The sequence below is a fragment of the Trachypithecus francoisi genome, unplaced genomic scaffold (assembly GCF_009764315.1).
Source record: "Trachypithecus francoisi isolate TF-2019V2 unplaced genomic scaffold, Tfra_2.0 Lachesis_group15, whole genome shotgun sequence".
Classification (NCBI taxonomy): domain Eukaryota; kingdom Metazoa; phylum Chordata; class Mammalia; order Primates; family Cercopithecidae; genus Trachypithecus; species Trachypithecus francoisi.
Genome location: NW_022681460.1, coordinates 60,146,118 through 60,163,540, shown reverse-complemented (window position 1 = coordinate 60,163,540; position 17,423 = coordinate 60,146,118). Strand labels below are relative to the sequence as shown.

At 36.5% G+C, this 17,423-nt stretch overlaps 1 protein-coding gene across 7 annotated transcripts in view; it reads left to right on the top strand.

Moving 5' to 3' along the window:
* Positions 1–17,423, top strand: part of SCAF8 (SR-related CTD associated factor 8) — a 229,674-nt gene that overhangs the window by 64,404 nt on the left and 147,847 nt on the right. For 6 of the 7 annotated variants that reach the window (XR_004442877.1, XR_004442878.1, XM_033234978.1 and 3 more), the window contains 6 exons: positions 4,854–5,030; positions 6,426–6,505; positions 8,249–8,366; positions 10,950–11,081; positions 11,556–11,668; positions 12,883–13,076. Coding sequence is in view for 5 of the 7 variants with exons in the window: in XM_033234978.1 (XP_033090869.1) it covers positions 4,854–5,030; positions 6,426–6,505; positions 8,249–8,366; positions 10,950–11,081; positions 11,556–11,668; positions 12,883–13,076 (814 nt within the window). In the remaining 2 variants the exon portion in view is untranslated. The remainder of the gene's footprint in view (positions 1–4,853; positions 5,031–6,425; positions 6,506–8,248; positions 8,367–10,949; positions 11,082–11,555; positions 11,669–12,882; positions 13,077–17,423) is intronic. The other variant, XM_033234980.1, reaches the window with a different exon arrangement.

The window sequence follows — 17,423 nt, the reverse complement described above, 5'->3', positions numbered from 1 at the left end:
ACCTCAAGTGATCCACCCTCCTCAGCCTCCCAAAGTGCTGGGATTATAGACGTGAGCCACCCTACCCGGCGGTGACTGCTATTTAAAACTGGAAAACTCTACCTCTCATTCTTTACGCTCCTGTTCACTCCCGCCTCTGCTTGCTTCTTTCCTTAGCACTTACTACCTTCTGTTATGTTATATAATTACTTGGGTTTTTTTCTATCTCTTCCCACTGGAATGTATGCTAAACTAGGGCAAGAATTTTTTGCGGTTGTTGACTGCTGCCTCTCCAGTATCTAGGTTGTAGATGGTGTTCAGTATGTATTTTGTGGAATGAATGAATGATGTACAGAAGCATTACAGTGTTGGATATACAAAGGATATTGTAGAGTTGAGTTGTTTGAAAGAAAAGATAGTCTGTGTAAGCTATTAATGGCAGACTTAAGTGTGACTTGGGTTGTGAAAACTATACATGGTGGGCTCAAAAATAAAGGATTCATTTGCTAAGCAATGGGGAATCACCAGGGACTTTTTATGTTGAAGTCACATGATCTTAACAGTACCTCATATGGATTAGAGAGAGGAGAAGTCTAGAGACAATATCTTTCTTTTGGTAGTAGTGGTTTTGTAAAGGAGGGTAATGATTATGCAAAATAGTAAGGTTGTATACTTTCTGAAAATACATCTCAAAAATGTGGGGCCATTCTAGACTTAAAACTATTTTAAAAAACCAATGTGAACTCTTAGGCTGTATCTGTTTTCTACATTTTTGAGACAATTGGGAAACTGAATATTAACTGGATATTTGATGAAATTATAGAATTAGTAATTTTATTTTGTGGTAATATTTTGGAAACAATTCATAAAGCAAGTGTTCTTATTTTAAAAGATGCCTATTAAAATAAATATTTTTGAAAGGAGAAGCTTTGAAAGGAATAGTACAAAGAGAGTCAGTAAGACAGTAATTGATAGACTGCGAAGTCAGAGAAAGAAAATTGGGTACTGCAGTGGTTTCTTACCTGGGTAACCAAAAGAATAACCGTGCCATTGGGAAAAATAGGGATATGAAAAGGAGCAGTTAAAAAGTGTAAAGGGGAAATACAGTGTTTCTGTCATTTTAGTAGTTTTAGATGCAGAAAAGGCCTTTGACAAAATTCAACAGCACTTCATGCTAAAAACTCTCAATAAATTCGGTATTGTTGGAACATATCTCAAAATAATAAAAGCTATTTATGACAAACCCACAGCCAGTATCATACTGAATGTGCAAAACCTGGAAGCATTCCCTTTGGAAACTGGCACAAGACAGGGATGCCCTGTCTCATCACTCCTATTCAACATAGTGTTGGAAGTTCTGGCCAGAGCAGTCAGGCAAGAGAAAGAAATAAAGGGTATTCAGTTAGGAAAAGAAGAAGTCAAATTGTCCCTGTTTGCAAATGACACGATTGTATATTTAGAAAACCCCATCGTCTCAGCCCAAAATCTCCTTAAGCTAATAAGCAACTTCAGCAAAGTCTCAGGATACAAAATCAATGTGCAAAAATCACAAGCGTTCTTATACACCAGTAACAGACAGAGAGCCAAATCATGAATGAACTCCCATTCACAATAGCTTCAAAGAGAATAAAATATCTAGGAATCCAACTTACAAGGGATATAAAGGACCTCTTCAAGGAGAACTACAAACCACTGCTCAGTGAAATAAAAGAGGACACAAACAAATGGAAGAACATACCATGCTCATGGATAGGAAGAATCAATATCGTGAAAATGGCCATACTGCCCAAGGTAATTTATAGATTCAGTGCCATCCCCATTAAGCTACCAATGACTCTCTTCACAGAATTGGAAAAAACTGCTTTAAAGTTCATATGGAACTAAAAGAGACCCCGCATTGCCAAGACAATGCTAAGCCAAAAGACCAAAGCTGGAGGCATCACGCTACCTGACTTCAAACTATGCTACAAGGCTACAGTAACCAAAACAGCATGGTACTGCTACCAAAACAGAGATGTGGACCAATGGCACAGAACAGAGCCCTCAGAAATAATACAACACATCTACAGCCATCTGATCTTTGACAAACCTGACAAAAACAAGAAATGGGGAAAGGATTCCCTATTTAATAAATGGTGCTGGAAAAATTGGCTAGCCATAAGTAGAAAGCTGAAACTGGATCACTTCCTTACTCCTTATACGAAAATTAATTCAAGATGGATTAGACACTTAAATGTTAGACCTAAAACCATAAAAACCCTAGAAGAAAACCTAGGTAATACCATTCAGGACATAGGCATGGGCAAGGACTTCATGTCTAAAACACCAAAAGCAACGGCAGCAGAAGCCAAAATTGACAAATGGGATCTAATTAAACTAAAGAACTTCTGCACACCAAAAGAAACCACCATCAGAGTGAACAGGCAGCCTGCAGAATGGGAGAACATTTTTGCAATCTACTCATCTGACAAAGGGCTAATATCCGGAACCTACAAAGAACTCAAACAAATTCACAAGAAAAAAGCAAACGACCCCATCAAAAAGTGGGCAAAGGATATGAACAGACACTTCTCAAAAGAAGACGTTCATACAGCCAACAGACACGTGAAAAAAATGCTCGTCATTACTGGCCATCAGAGAAATGCAAATCAAACCCCAGTGAGTTACCATCTCACACCAGTTAGAATGGCAATCATTAAAAAATCAGGAAACAACAGGTGCTGGAGAGGATGTGGAGAAATAGGAACACTTTTACACTGTTGGTGGGACTGTAAAATAGTTCAACCATTGTGGAAAACAGCGTGGCGATTCCTCAAAGATCTAGAACTAGAAATACCATTTGACCCAGCCATCCCATTACTGGGTATATACCCAAAGGATTATAAATCATGCTGCTATAAAGACACATGCACACATACGTTTATTGTGGCACTATTCACAATAGCAAAGACTTGGAATTAACCCAAATGTCCATCAGTGACAGACTGGATTAAGAAAATGTGGCACATATACACCATGGAATACTATGCAGCCATAAAAAGGATGAGTTCATGTTCTTTGTAGGGACATGGATGCAGTTGGAAACCATTCTTAGCAAACTATCGCAAGAACAGAAAACCAAACACCACATGTTCTCACTCATAGGTGGGAATTGAACAGTGAGATCACTTGGACACAGGAAGGGAAACATCACACACCGGGGCCTATTGTGGGGAGGGAGGAGGGGGGAAGGATAGCATTAGAAGATATACCTAATGTAAATGACGAGTTAATGGGTGCAACATGCCACATGTATACATATGTAACAGACCTGCACATTGTGCACATGTACCCTAGAACTTAAAGTGTGTATATATATATATATATATTTTTTTTTTAAAGTTTCTAATTCTCCCCACCCTTGAGAATGTACTTGGTGAGTACATGTTTCACCCCCTGCCCCCAATACATGGCTCTTAACTTCACCGCCTATCCCAAAATCTATAAGAACCAATGATAATCCCACCACCTTTTGCTGACTCCTTTTTCCGACTCAGCCCGCCTGCACCCAGGTGAAATAAACAACCATGTTGCTCACATAAAGCCTGTTTGGTGATCTCTTCACATGGATGTGCGAAACAGTCCTCAAGGAATAATCTCACCCTATTAAGCTACAGAAAAACTCTACACACACCCCAAACAGTGCAGAAAGTGCAATAAATCTTACAATACAAATTAAAAAAAAGAAAATGTTTAGTAGATAGTGAAGTGACTAGTTTGTTTCCTAATGTTACTAAGTGGGCATGAAAGTACTTCAGTGTCATCTTACATAGTTTTTGTGTCCTCTCCTCCTAGAAATTGAACTTCAAGAGTACAGTTGTCTTGGTTATCGGTAGCTTTGCTGTCTTTATTTTTCTCTTTTAAACTAATAATTTTTGGATTTAACTCAGGCTTATAACCAGATTGATTATCATTTACTTCTGGGATGTATATAGGATTTTCTTTTTTTTTTTTTTTTTTTTTTTTTTTTTTTTTTTTTTTTTTTTTTTGAGATGGAGTCTTGCTCTGCCACCCAGGCTGGAGTGCAGTGGCCGGATCTCAGCTCACTGCAAGCTCCGCCTCCGGGTTTACGCCATTCTCCTGCCTCAGCCTCCCGAGTAGCTGGGACTACAGGCGCCCGCCTCGTCGCCCGGCTAGTTTTTTGTATTTTTAAGTAGAGACGGGGTTTCACCGTATTAGCCAGGATGGTATCGATCTCCTGACCTCGTGATCCGCCCGTCTCGGCCTCCCAAAGTGCTGGGATTACAGGCTTGAGCCACCGCGCCCGGCCAGGATTTTCTTACTTAGGGAATCTCTTAAAGATCTTACTGTTGTGTCTGTTTTTTAACAGGGTTGGGTACATAGTGGGAACAAGAGTTGCCTTCAACTCTCGGTGACGCTTTATTATTAATAACTAGTTGCCAGACTCTACTCTGAGAAACAGATTTCTTAATAACTCTCCAGCTTTCAGGAAATACATGCTCAGATGGTAGTTCTGAATAACAGCAAAAGCTGCTGCTATTTTCAGTACTCATCCTTTTACTGAGTTTAAAGAGTTGATTGAACAAGGTTGAGAAGTTTAGTGAAAAATGTGTCAGCTTGTGATGAGTTCTTTATCACAAGATCCCTTATTTTGTTTAAAATTCGCTGACTTTCCAGAAGTAAGACAAACTTTATTAAGAACTGTGTTATATAAGGTACACAAAAAAACTTCAAAAAAATTAACTTATTAATAGTATGTGTTTTTTTCAAAGAGAGTGTGGAATGATTAATTTTACTGACTAAAACTTTTAGGTGGTCACTCTTACAGAAAAAACCCAGCACCTGTTTTGTAATATACTTTTTTTTCTCTCCAGCTTCAACAATTAATACAAACCTTACAGATACAACAACAGAAGCCCCAGCCTTCCATTCTGCAGGCCCTAGATGCTGGTCTTGTTGTTCAGCTGCAAGCTCTTACGGCACAACTTACAGCTGCAGCTGCGGCTGCCAACACTCTTACTCCCTTAGAACAGGGAGTCTCCTTTAACAAGGTAGAAATTAAAATATCAGATCAAGTCTATATGAATTATTAAATATATACTAGCGTATGAATTTTAATTCTATAAATAAATTTTATTGTAGACTTTTAATATCCCCTGTACACTGTGTAAGACAGTCTGAATTTTACAAAAGGTTCAAACTTCTGAAAAAAATTAAGTAATTAAAAAAATTTTTTTAGGCCAGGCACAGTGGCTCACACCTGTAATCCCAGCCCTTTAGGAGGGCAAGGCAGGTGGATCATTTAAGGCCTGGAGTTTGAGACCAGCCTGGCAAGCATGGTGAAACCCCGTCTCTACTGAAAACACAAAAATTAGCCAGGTGGTGCATGCCTGTAATCCCAGCTACTGGGGAGGCTGAGGCAGGAGAATTGCTTGAACCTGGGAGGTAGAGGTTGCAGTGAGCCGAGATTGAGCCAGTGTACTCCAGCTTGGGTGACAGAGCAAGACTCTTGACTTAAATTAAAAAAAAAAAAATTGTTTGTTTTTTTTTCTTGAAATATTTAAAATATTTTCATTTGACTAAAAATAACTAGTCAGTAAAATCTTGTATTCACCGTTGAGGCAAGTGATTATTTTCTGAACTTGTCTGATTTCTTTCATGGATGCCACATTTTACTGTGATGCTCTGTGTTCTGTAATTTGGACCTGCAAAAGTTAAAATTCTGTAATCAATATGTAAAATGTTTAAAGGAAAACTTCTCTACAGTTAGTCACTATACTATAACTATAATAAATTGATGCCTAAATGTAAAAGATAGTGTTTCTAAAACTTAAAATCTTTCATGTATAATTTAGTGTGTGATATTCTTAGTATGCTTATTAATTATGGGAGTATCATACTACTTGGAAGTGGTGTTCATATTTTTAAAATTCGTATGGTTATTTTTATAGGAAAGTAAATACTGATTTATTGGATTATTACTTAGACTTTTATGGCCAGCAGCTTCCACGTCTAATTTAGTCTAACACTAAATAGCTAGACCAGATAAAAAGCCTTTAAATTGAACATTCAGAAGAATAACAGCATTCTAAGATGAGAACCATACTAAGAATAGATCCATTGATTATGGCCCTAGATGTTTTATCAAGCTTATTACTGTGGGAAAACCACCTAATTATTTTAATCCTTGGTCTTCTGTAAAATTTGAGTATTAGTGTTTATCCTACCTCTATTATAATTTGTTTTGTTGCATAAGCTAATGCATATCAAAATGTTTTAAAGAAAAGATCTCAAAACAGTTTATAATAGTATAGAGTGATACAAAACTTGTATTTACATATTAAAGGATAGAGATAATGGAATGTCATTGACGTTTAAAATAGCATTTATAACTTAGATTTGTGTGAAGCACTTTTTAATACTCCTGTTTCTCCTTCTTTCCCCAGAAGTTGATGGATAGGTTTGATTTTGGGGAAGATTCTGAGCATAGTGAAGAACCCAAAAAAGAAATTCCAACTTCACAACTGTAAGAATTTTTTCCTTTATAGCCATAGGTTTTATATTGAGTGGGATGTTGCCATCTGAATTACTAAGTATACTTAGTAAGTTGGGGGTTATTATTTCAAGCTGTTGAACCTCTAACATTATACAACGGTGGTTGAGGTATGTCTTGTTGTCTCTTTGTATTATTTTGAGTCTTTTCTCAGATCTTTGCAAATAGACTATATCAAAGTTCCCTATAAGAACATTGATACATATTGGTAAATCTGGTTGTAATATTTTCTATATTAGGCTTTAAGTTATTTAACTTAATTGTAAGAGTGGTTGGAATACTAGGAATGAAGCTTGCTTCTAGTGCCAAAGGCCACTTCTAGAAAGCATATGAAATTGTGGGAACACATCAACCTAATCAGAATTAAGGATTGGAGTTATAAGGATTTTTTTTTTTGTAAAGAAATGTGTTGTATGTTTTTGTTAAATCAGTTACTTTTTTTCCCTAAACAATTCTGCAGTGCCCAGGGTTCTGTGAGGGTATGTGAATGGACTAGTAACGGGGAGATGTTGGAGGGGGCAGGGGTAGAAGTTGGGAGAATGGAGGAAGGATGAATGGTGAAAGTCTGTGGGTCTGTTGTTTTAAACAGAAATTCTTAGTTGTATATATTGGGGTAGTATACAAAACATACAATTTTAGAATATGTTAAATACAAATGTATCGTTTTAGTAAAATGATTCCCCTTGACAAAATTTAAAAACTAGATTTTAGATTATGAATTGCAAGGTTGGAAGCAGTATTTGAAATCATGTTGATCAGTGTCCTAAACAATGTAAGAATCTCCTTTAACAGTCCTGATGATACAGTTTATTTATCCAGTATTTTAATGCTTTCTGTGATGAGAAGTTAACTAATTGTTATTGTGTATTCTTTTGTCGAACTGAATCCTGTTTCCTTTATTTTCTATTAATACACACTGACCCACGTTTTGCTCTCTGAAGCAAGGAAACAAATTTACTCTGCTATCTTTAGAGATGTAGCTTTTCATTATTTGAAGATAGGTATCATTCTTCCCCTTAGGTTTATTTGCTCCTGATGAAGTACCCTTTTTTCCAACTGTTTCAAGACTTCTCACCATCCTGTTTGGCTCTTTTGGGATGCCCTCTTTATTATTAATGTCTTACCTTGTGGCACCCAGAATCCCAGGTGTATTCCAGGTGTGAATTTCCGAGAATATAGTTAAACTATTATTTTTTCTTATTTAAACAGTGTCAACCTCTGTTAACATACCTAATAATGTATATGATTTTCTAAAGGAAGAATATTAGTTTTATAAATTTTATGGTCAATTACAATGGTAGATTTCACACATACTGATTGATAGACTATTTTTCTATCTCATAGTAAGAGAAGGAGTTAAAGTAACAGTGTTTAAATGTTTAAACTTTATAAATATTTTATTGAGGTTTTCTTAATATGCTCTATGAAAAAGCAGTAATTTACATGTATTTAATAGCATGAGATGGTAATATCAGATCTTCAGCAGAGCATCTCTGACACGTTATCCATCTATTGATATACAATTGAAGAATGTATTTTTCTTTTAATGTATTAATGTTCTCAAGTATTGTACTTTTAGTATTAAAATTACAAAAGAAAACATGCAGTAGAATATGTTTTATTGAATTGACTTTTTTGTTTTCTTTGAATACTCAGTTATTTTCATAGTATCTTTAGTGGGTTTCAAAATATGTTTCTACCTGTTTTTCCTTTTAGTTCTCACGTTTCAGAATCTGTGAACAATTCCATTTTTCATCAGATAGCAGAACAACTACAACAGCAAAACCTAGAACATCTCAGACAGCAGCTCTTGGAGCAGCAACAGCCTCAAAAGGTTTATAACCCCATCTTGTGGTCTTTAGAGTTATTGCTATTTATATTCTATAAATTGGCATTTTTGTTGGTTGGCTTTTTTTTTTTAAATTGGTCTTAATAGAATATTTTCTCAGCTATTTAGCTTTCACCAGCTACTTTATTTCTTTCTAAAGTTTGTTATGGTGATATTTTTTCAGCTATTGTTAGTAAGATCTATTTTTTTCAGGACCTTTATGGTTTTTTCTATAATCAAATTATGTTCTGGTAACTTATGAATCCACATTGTAGAAATTAATTTCAGTATACTGGAAGTAGAGAATAGGATGGACGGGGTTTCAGAATTACCACTTAAAACTTAACGTGTTTTTCTCTCTGTTCCCTATCAAGCAAGTTGATGGTTATGTTATTGGTGACAATGATGATGGCCATGTAGATTGTTATCTTTAATTTTTAAAACGTAATTGCTGTTAGCATGTAGCAGGAGCTTTATTAGGTATGTGGTAGGTAGGCTTGGATACATTTAACCCTCAGGAGATGGGCATTATGACTCCCATTTTATTCCAGAGGAAGTTGAAGCTGGGTGAGATTAAACATCTCATGCAGCAGTGTACAGCTAATGTTATATATTATCTGACTTAAAACGTGCTGTTATTTTATGCATAGCTAAGAATTTTAAGACATCGATAACTAAATGTAACATCCTTTTGAGTTGTAAGGATCCTGTAAGTTTATCTTACAAATTTGATAATCATTGACAAAATGTTGTATTTTAGAATTGATAAAATATGTTAAGTTGTAGAGCCAGTATTAAATTTATTACAAATCCTTTTTCTGCTGTACGTGAGAAATAGTTACGCATGTAAACTGTTCAGAATAAAAGTATTAGGAAACCCCCTCTCCCTCCCCAGCATACTTCTTCCTAATATTAAAAAAATTTTGGCATGAATGAGTTTAACAAAAATATCACAGAATTTTTTTAAGTGTATGTCACTCGTTAGGCAAGTGATACATACGAAGATGAACAGAAATGAGGTTGTGGCATCAGGTAACCTCTTCTCTAATGGAGCACATACATCTGTGTGAACACCTGGCAGAATTCTTTATTTTTGTCATGGGACAAGTGAAGGATTCTGGGAGCATGGAGGAGGGAACAGTTATTTTAGATGGAAGAGAGAGCAAACTTGAGACATTGGGGCCTGAACTTGACCTTTTAATGCAAACAGTAATATAAAATGGATGTTAATGATATTTGCTGCGTTGGAACTCATGCCTAGAATTAGGAGAATGGAATTTCATACCTTTTTTTGAGGAAACAATTCTGGTATAAGTGGCCAGAGTAGGGGCGGTATTTTATGTCAAGCAAATATATCTGCCTGAGAACCCAGAAGTTGAAGATAGAACACAATTAAGAACATTTAGCTGTTGTTTAAAGAAAGAGCAAAGTTGTAACTCAAAACAAACAGGTCATCAGTGATATAATAATACAAAAATCACAGAACTGTTAAGAGAGGCAGGGGATAGTCGTGATGGAAGAACTTATCCAAACAACAGATTTGTTGAGCTATAAATGTAACAGTTTTTGAATTGCTTTAGTCATAGTTTTATTTTAGAAGATTTAGCAGAAGCACTGAAATCATGATAGTATTTTTTTTTGTAATGGTATCTCTTTTAGCAGAATCAAGTATCTTGACTAGCTTGTAATTAACACCATGTTATTGAGGTAAAAATAAACTTGAGAGAGAGCAAGTTTGTCTTAAGAATCTCACCTACCGAAAGAGAACTCTGGGCTTAATTACTCTATATGTTGTTCCAAAATTTCACAGCTTACAGTAATAAGATGCCTTTGAAAGGAATAGAAGTTCTGAAAAACCTCATTGTTCAAAAATGAATCTAATGAAGAAAAGAGAGTAGTAACAAGAAAACTATAACTGTTTTCTTAAGGTAGATAGTATAAAACCTATGACAGATTTAGAATGCAGATCTCGGCTTACTGCTACCTCCGCCTCCCAGGTTCAAGCAGTTATCTGCCTCAGCCTTCCAAGCAGCTGGCGTTACAGGCGCCCACCACCATGCCCTGCTAATTTTTCTGTATTTTTAGTGGAGACAGGTTTCACCATCTTGGCTAGGCTGGTCTTGAACTCCTGACCTCGTGATCCACCCACCTCAGCCTCCTCCCAAAGTACTGGGATTACTGGTTTGAGCCACCGTGCCCAGCCTGTTTTTTCTTTATAGCATTTTTTATTAATGCCAATTATCAGTGAAAATCTAGATTCATTTAACTGACTGCCATTATATATTTTTCATGCTATAATTTCTTTATTAGTCCTCTGTAGTTTATATTTTCACAATTAAAAATTTATTTGATTTTACCATTTTAATATTTAGGCCCTTTTATGGAGCTGTTCCCTGCTTTTACATAAATTTGAGTTTATACAAATGTTTAATTTTGGATTGATTACTTTATAAATGATTTAACATGGAATTTCTTGTATGTATGGTGCTTCTTTTTAAACATGTAATTGTGATATTTGCTGTGTTTACATTTTCTTTCATAACAAAAAGTATCTCCCAATCTTTGTGTGTTTGTATATGTTCTCAATAGGCCACTCCTCAGGATAGTCAGGAAGGAACATTTGGGTCAGAGCATTCAGCGTCACCATCACAAGGGAGTAGTCAGCAGCATTTTCTTGAACCTGAAGTCAATTTGGATGATTCCATAGATATTCAGCAGCAGGTAAAAGTAAATGCTTTTCTGGGTCATAAATTTCTAAAAGTAGCTAAATAAATCATATAAAATATTTTATACTAGCAGTGTCCTGAATATATTTTTCCCATGCTTAAGCTCCACTTTGTAATTGTTTCACTTATTAGTCCAAGCTTGTCCAAGGCCTAAGCATGGCCACTAGGCCAAGCACATGGCCCAGAATTGCTTCGAATGCAGCCCAACACAAATTAAAGTTTCTTAAAACATGCGAGATTTTGTTTGTTTGTTTTTTAAAGCGCGTCAGCTGTCGTTAGTGTTAGTATATTTTACGTATGGCCAAAGACATTACTTCTTCTAATGGGGCCCAGGGAAACCAAAAGATTGGACACCCCTGTATTAGGCATGAATGCTTTTATTGTGAATATTTTTAAAAACAGAATTGTCAGTGTATAACTCTGTCTCAACCAGCCTTCCTGTTTGTTTGCTGTTCTTTTGACTTTCAAGGATATGGATATAGATGAAGGGCAAGATGGAGTGGAAGAGGAGGTCTTTGAACAAGAAGCTAAGAAAGTGGCGGTTCGCTCAAGATCAAGAACACATTCACGATCTCGTTCAAGGTTCTACAATGATATTTAATAATAGCTCTGTATGAACTTTAAAATGTTGGCTTTATTTCTTTGCATCAGGATGAAAGGAAATGTTTTCCTTGGGATGACGTATTTTTTCACAGTCTCACAGAAAAAAAGTTATTCCAAAGACAAGATAATCTTTGTTCTGTTTTAATTGGTATATCTGGCCATTTACTTCAGTAATTTACATAAGATTGGCAGCCATATCATGAGATTGGGATTTTGAGTTATATTTTATTTTAGTTAATATTATGATGACACCCAACTGAGAATATTGTTGCCCCTGAACAACAGTTAAATCAGGCCGTATTTCCTGGATTCCATTTCATCTCACAATGATACCCAATATGGTTATAAAAATAAAACTACAAAATTTATTTTTATAAACATTATAATACCAAACCGTTATAAAACATAGTTTTCTTCATGAGCTTAACTTAAAGGCATCAGTCTTGAACATTTTTGTATCCTATTTTTTTGCATATGAATGCCCCTGAAAATCTGAACAGTAAATGCTGGGAGAGGGACAGTACATTTGATGAGTTTTTCAGTCATTTCTTGTTCTTGTCACAAAGTTCTTTATATTTACTACTGCAAATGAGAGCCTGTCAGTTCACCTTTCTCTAGACCCACCTCGTATCACTAAATTATTTTCCTGAAGCAGTAACAATCTTAATGCTGAAGATATCTTTATTTGTCATTAGCAGCATCTTACTAAGCATTTTGGAGAGAGCTCAATGGCATGTTGACAGGCAAAAAAGAAAGTGTTTCAGTGTCACCTTCTACAAGCACCATAAAATTTTGTAGGTTGGAAACTACTAAGCAGAATTATGTAGTGGCCTAATGCTCTATCACTTAAATGGTCTTTCAGTTTTCTTTGGTCTCATTCCTGTTCTGTTTGAAAAACTGAGTTGCAGTACACTAAGAGAAAGGCCCTTTCTAGGATCTTTTTCTTCTTCATTGTGAATAGTCACCCATAGTCAGAATCACTACCAACTAATATGGATCTAAGCAGTACACGGATTTAAGTAAAATACATTTTTGAGACTTGATTGTACTTCAGAATATTTTAAGATACTGTCACTAAATATAAGACAACTTTTTTGTTGTTGTTTGTTGGGTTTTTTTTCCCTCACTTAGAAGTGAGAGATTTGATAGAAAGAAAACATTGTCATTAGAAGTAAAATAAAAATTTTTTGTAGATCACCAAGAAAACGAAGGTCTAGGTCACGGTCTGGCTCTAGAAAGCGTAAACACAGAAAGCGATCACGCTCCCGCTCAAGAGAAAGAAAGAGGAAATCATCACGGTCGTATTCAAGTGAAAGGAGAGCCAGAGAAAGGGAAAAAGAAAGACAGAAAAAGGGATTACCTCCAATTAGATCTAAAACACTGAGTGGTAAGTAACGTATGTTTACAACGCTTTGGTTTCAATTAATACTTTAAAAATAGTTATCTGCTACAAAGTCTCTCAGCCAAATTTTATTTTCAGATTAAGAAGTTTAAAAGTGGTTTGGTAAATTAGTACTTTGTCTCTGGTTTTTGTAACATGGTAGAGAAGAGAAGAAAAAGGGAGAACAGATTGCATTCAAATACCAAGGTCATTGAGGGTTGATTGTTTGTTTTTCAAATGCAAGTTAGAAAATACATGACTAATGATACAAAAAGCAGACTAGGCTGGTATCTGTAGCATGGACACAGTGGCTTCTGTCTGTAGTATTCTAACCAATTACGGCCACCAGGTCTGTAGGAGTAATTATTAAAGGAAGCATATACTTAGCTATATCTAATTTTTAAAGTAATTATAACATTATAGGTTAGCAGTACAGGATAATTCCTACTGTACAAACTTGGCACGGTTACATGTTAGTCATTTACGTATGGTTAGAACAGATTTGGTAGTAGTGGGGTTTGGTTTTGGATTAGGCGTGGGGAGGTTTCACTTGGTAGGAATGTTAAGCACAGCAAAATAAGTTTTAATTAGTGCCAAATTCTGCCTAGGGTGTTCTTGGTGGGTTATGACTTTTAAGATGAACTAAGAGTTTACATATGGGCAAAGAAGTACATAAAATCGAGCAAATTGTCATTCTTTCCGAAGAGCTAACCATTGTTTGTGTTATCTAATTTCTGAAGACTTCCACATAAATTCCCTCTGCCAGGGAGTTAGAAAAATAATTGGTATAATTTATGCTACTAGAGCATCTTGGAAACCCAGACCTGTAATAAAAGGCAATAGCCATCTTCTTACTAAGTTTTGGCAGTTTTATAGGCCTTGGCTATCTTGCCTGAATTTTATCTGGTTGTGAGAGCTAGTGTCAACCTGAAAATGATTATTCTTGCTCTGGAAGTTTGTTTATCCCATAGGGTGAGGTTATACATCTAAACATTTTAGTGCTGGCTGATAAAATAAATAATATCAAAGGTCTGACCATAAAAATCTCTACTGTGCTTTCTCGTATGACTACCATTAAGACGTTGAGAATCATCTATTTATTTGCCAATATTAGAGTAAGGATTTTATGTGGAGGCTCTCATTTAGTTTCTCACTTAATTTGTCATGTTCTTGATGTCACTGTTTACGTAGTTTTTTTTTTTTTTTTTAAACCATTTATTTAAGTTTCTATTTTCCTTTAAGTTCTGGGATACATGCGCTGAACATACAGGTTTGTTACATAGGTACACAGGTGCCATGGTGGTTTGCTGCACCCATCAACCCATCATCTAAGTTTTTTCTTTTTTTATAAATTATACTCTAAGTTCTAGGCTACTTGTGTACAACATGCAGATTTGTTACATAGGTATACATGTACCATGTTGGTTTGCTGCACCCATCAACCTGTCAGCTACATTAGATATTTCTCCTAATGCTATCCCTCCCCTAGCCCCCCAACCCCCAACAGACCCCAGTGTGTGATGTTCCCCACCCTGTGTCCAAGTGTTCTCATTGTTCAGTTCCCACCTATGAGTGAGAACATGCAGTGTTTAGTTTTCTGTCCTTTTCATAGTTTGCTGAGAATGATGGTTTCCAGCTTCATCCATGTCCCTGCAAAGGACACGAACTCATCCTTTTTTATGGCTGCATAGTATTCCATAGTGTATATGTGCCACATTTTCTTAATCCAGTCTATCATTGGTGGACATTTGGGTTGGTTCAAGTCTTTGCTATTGTGAATAGTGCTTCAATAAACATACGTGTACTGTTTACATAGTTTTTTACTGTGGAATTTATTTTTTATTTCTGCTTTATTTTCATGGATACAACAAACAGCAAGAAAGAAAATAAAAAGCACATGAATAAAAAGCGCATAACCAAATTCAGGCCTGCCTCGTTTTATTGCAGTTCACTCCATTGTACTTTGAAGAGACTGCTTTTTTTTTTTCTTTAAATAGATTGAAGGGTTGTGACCACCCTGTGTTGAGTACATCTACTGGCACTATTTTTCCAATAGCAGGTGCCCACTTTGTCTCTATGTCAGCATTAGTTTTTTTTGTTTGTTTTTTTTTAAGCGATAAAGTATTTTAAAATTAGGGTATGTACTTTTTTTTTAAGATATAATGCTATTGAACACTTAATAGGTTATAGTGTAGTATAAACATAACTTTTATATGTACTGGGAAGAACAATTTATGTGACTCACCTTATTGCGATATCTGCTTTTATTGTGATGGTCCAGAACCAGAGTTGCAGTAGCCCCAAGGTATGCCTGTACAGTGAAAAATAATCTGACTGTTTAACTCATAACACTCCTTATTCAAAAGCAGTATCAATTTCCTGTGGTTTGTATTCTTTCTTAACACATTTTAAAGATATGGTAGTGTTTCATACTATTTATTGATCCTTAGCATGGATTTTAGAATACATGGTTTTTCTTCTTGAATAGTTTAGGGGATATAAAGCACCAATGAATAATAACATTCCAGGAATCAAGTGTCCCTTCTGCATGGGATGGCAAGAATCATTAGTGCTTTCTGGGGAAAAAAATGGAGTTCCCTATGGAAAAAAATGTGTAGAGAGATAATATTGAAAGAGATGGGAAATACGGAACAGAGTTCAGGGAGATTAGGGCAGCTGGAATATGCAGAAACAGTAATAAAGAGAAAAAAGGGAATGCCAGGTGCAGCAGCTCACACCTGTAATCCAAGCTACTTTGGGAGGCACAGGCCAGCAGATTGCTTGAGGCCAGGAGTTTAAGACCAGCCTGCAACAAAGTGAGATCCCATCTCTACCCCCCAAAAAAAAAAATTAGTTGGGCAAGGTGGTTCACACCTGTAGTCCCAGCTACTCAAGCAAGAGGTGGGAGGATCACTTGTGCCTAGGAGGTCGAGAAGCTGCAGTGGGATATGATTGTGCCACTTGCACTCCAGCCTGAGGAACAGAGCAAGATCCTGTCTCAAAACAAAACAAACAAACAAAAAAGCTAAAATAATCCTTAAGGCTGAGTATAGTGGCTCAAACCTATAATCACAGCACTTTGGAAGGCCAAGGCAGGAGGATTGCTTGAGGCCAGGAATTTGAGACTAGCCTGGGAAAGAGCAAGACCATGTCTGTACTAAAAATAAAAACTTAGCCAAGCATGGTGATGTGTGCCTATAGTCTCAGCTTCTGTGGAGGCTGAGACAGGGAGGATGCCTTAAAGCCAGGAGTTGGAGGCTGCAGTAAGCTATAATTGTGACATTGCACTCCAGCTTCAGCCTGGGTGACAGAGCAAGACCTTGTCTCCAAAAATAAAGGGGCAGGGGAATTTATTCCATGACAGAGCTCCAGACTTCTGTTAAGGGTTTGTGGTAGATTGAATAATGGCCCCCTAAAAGGTACCTACATTTAAATCATTGGGATTTTTAAATACGTTACATCATATGGTAAAAGGGACTTTTCAGACCCTTTTAAATTAGGTATCATGAGGTGGGGAGATGAACCTGGATTATCCAGAAGGCCCAGGTACATAAGGGGGAAGCAAGTACGTTGAAGAGAAAAGGAGATGTGATAATGAAAGGAGAGAGAATTTGGGAAATGTTGTGGAGGTGGTTTTGAAGACAGAGGATGGGACCATGAGCCAAGGAAGGCAGGCAACTTGTAGAACCTAGCAAAGGTAAGTAAACAGATTCTCCCCTGGAGCCCCACAGAGGGAATGCAGCCTGCTGACCCATTGTAGATATTCAGAACTATAAGATACTTGTTTTATTCTAAGTTCATGTTATTTTGTTGTAGCAGCAATAAAAAACTGTTACAAAGCTAGACATGGTGGCTTACCTCTAATTCCAGAACTTTGAAATCACTTGAGACCAAGAGTTTGAGACCAGCCTGGTCAACATGGTGAAATTGTATCTCTGCTAAAGATACGACAAAAATTAGCTGAGTGTGATGATGCATACCTGTAGTCCCAGTTACTCGGGAGGCTGAGGATGGAGGATCACTTGAGCCCGGGAGGTGGAGGTTGCAGAGAGCCGAGATCGCATCACTGCACTCTAGCCTGGGCAACAGAGTGAGACCCTGTCTCAGGAAAAAAAAACAACAACTATAAACTTAATGCAGAGCTCCTTGAGACTTTAGTGGAAGATTAAATTGAATATACATAGGGTAAGACTTACAGGAGATAAACAGCTTGCAGGGAAAGAACAATGACCAGGGACCCTGTGTTCACTAAGTGATTCCTAAAGCTTACAGAGGTCTAGAAGATGTTAGCGTTCTGACTAGCCACAGTGGAGAGACCTGGTTGAAAAGTCTAGGGCACTGAGTAGTGATCTT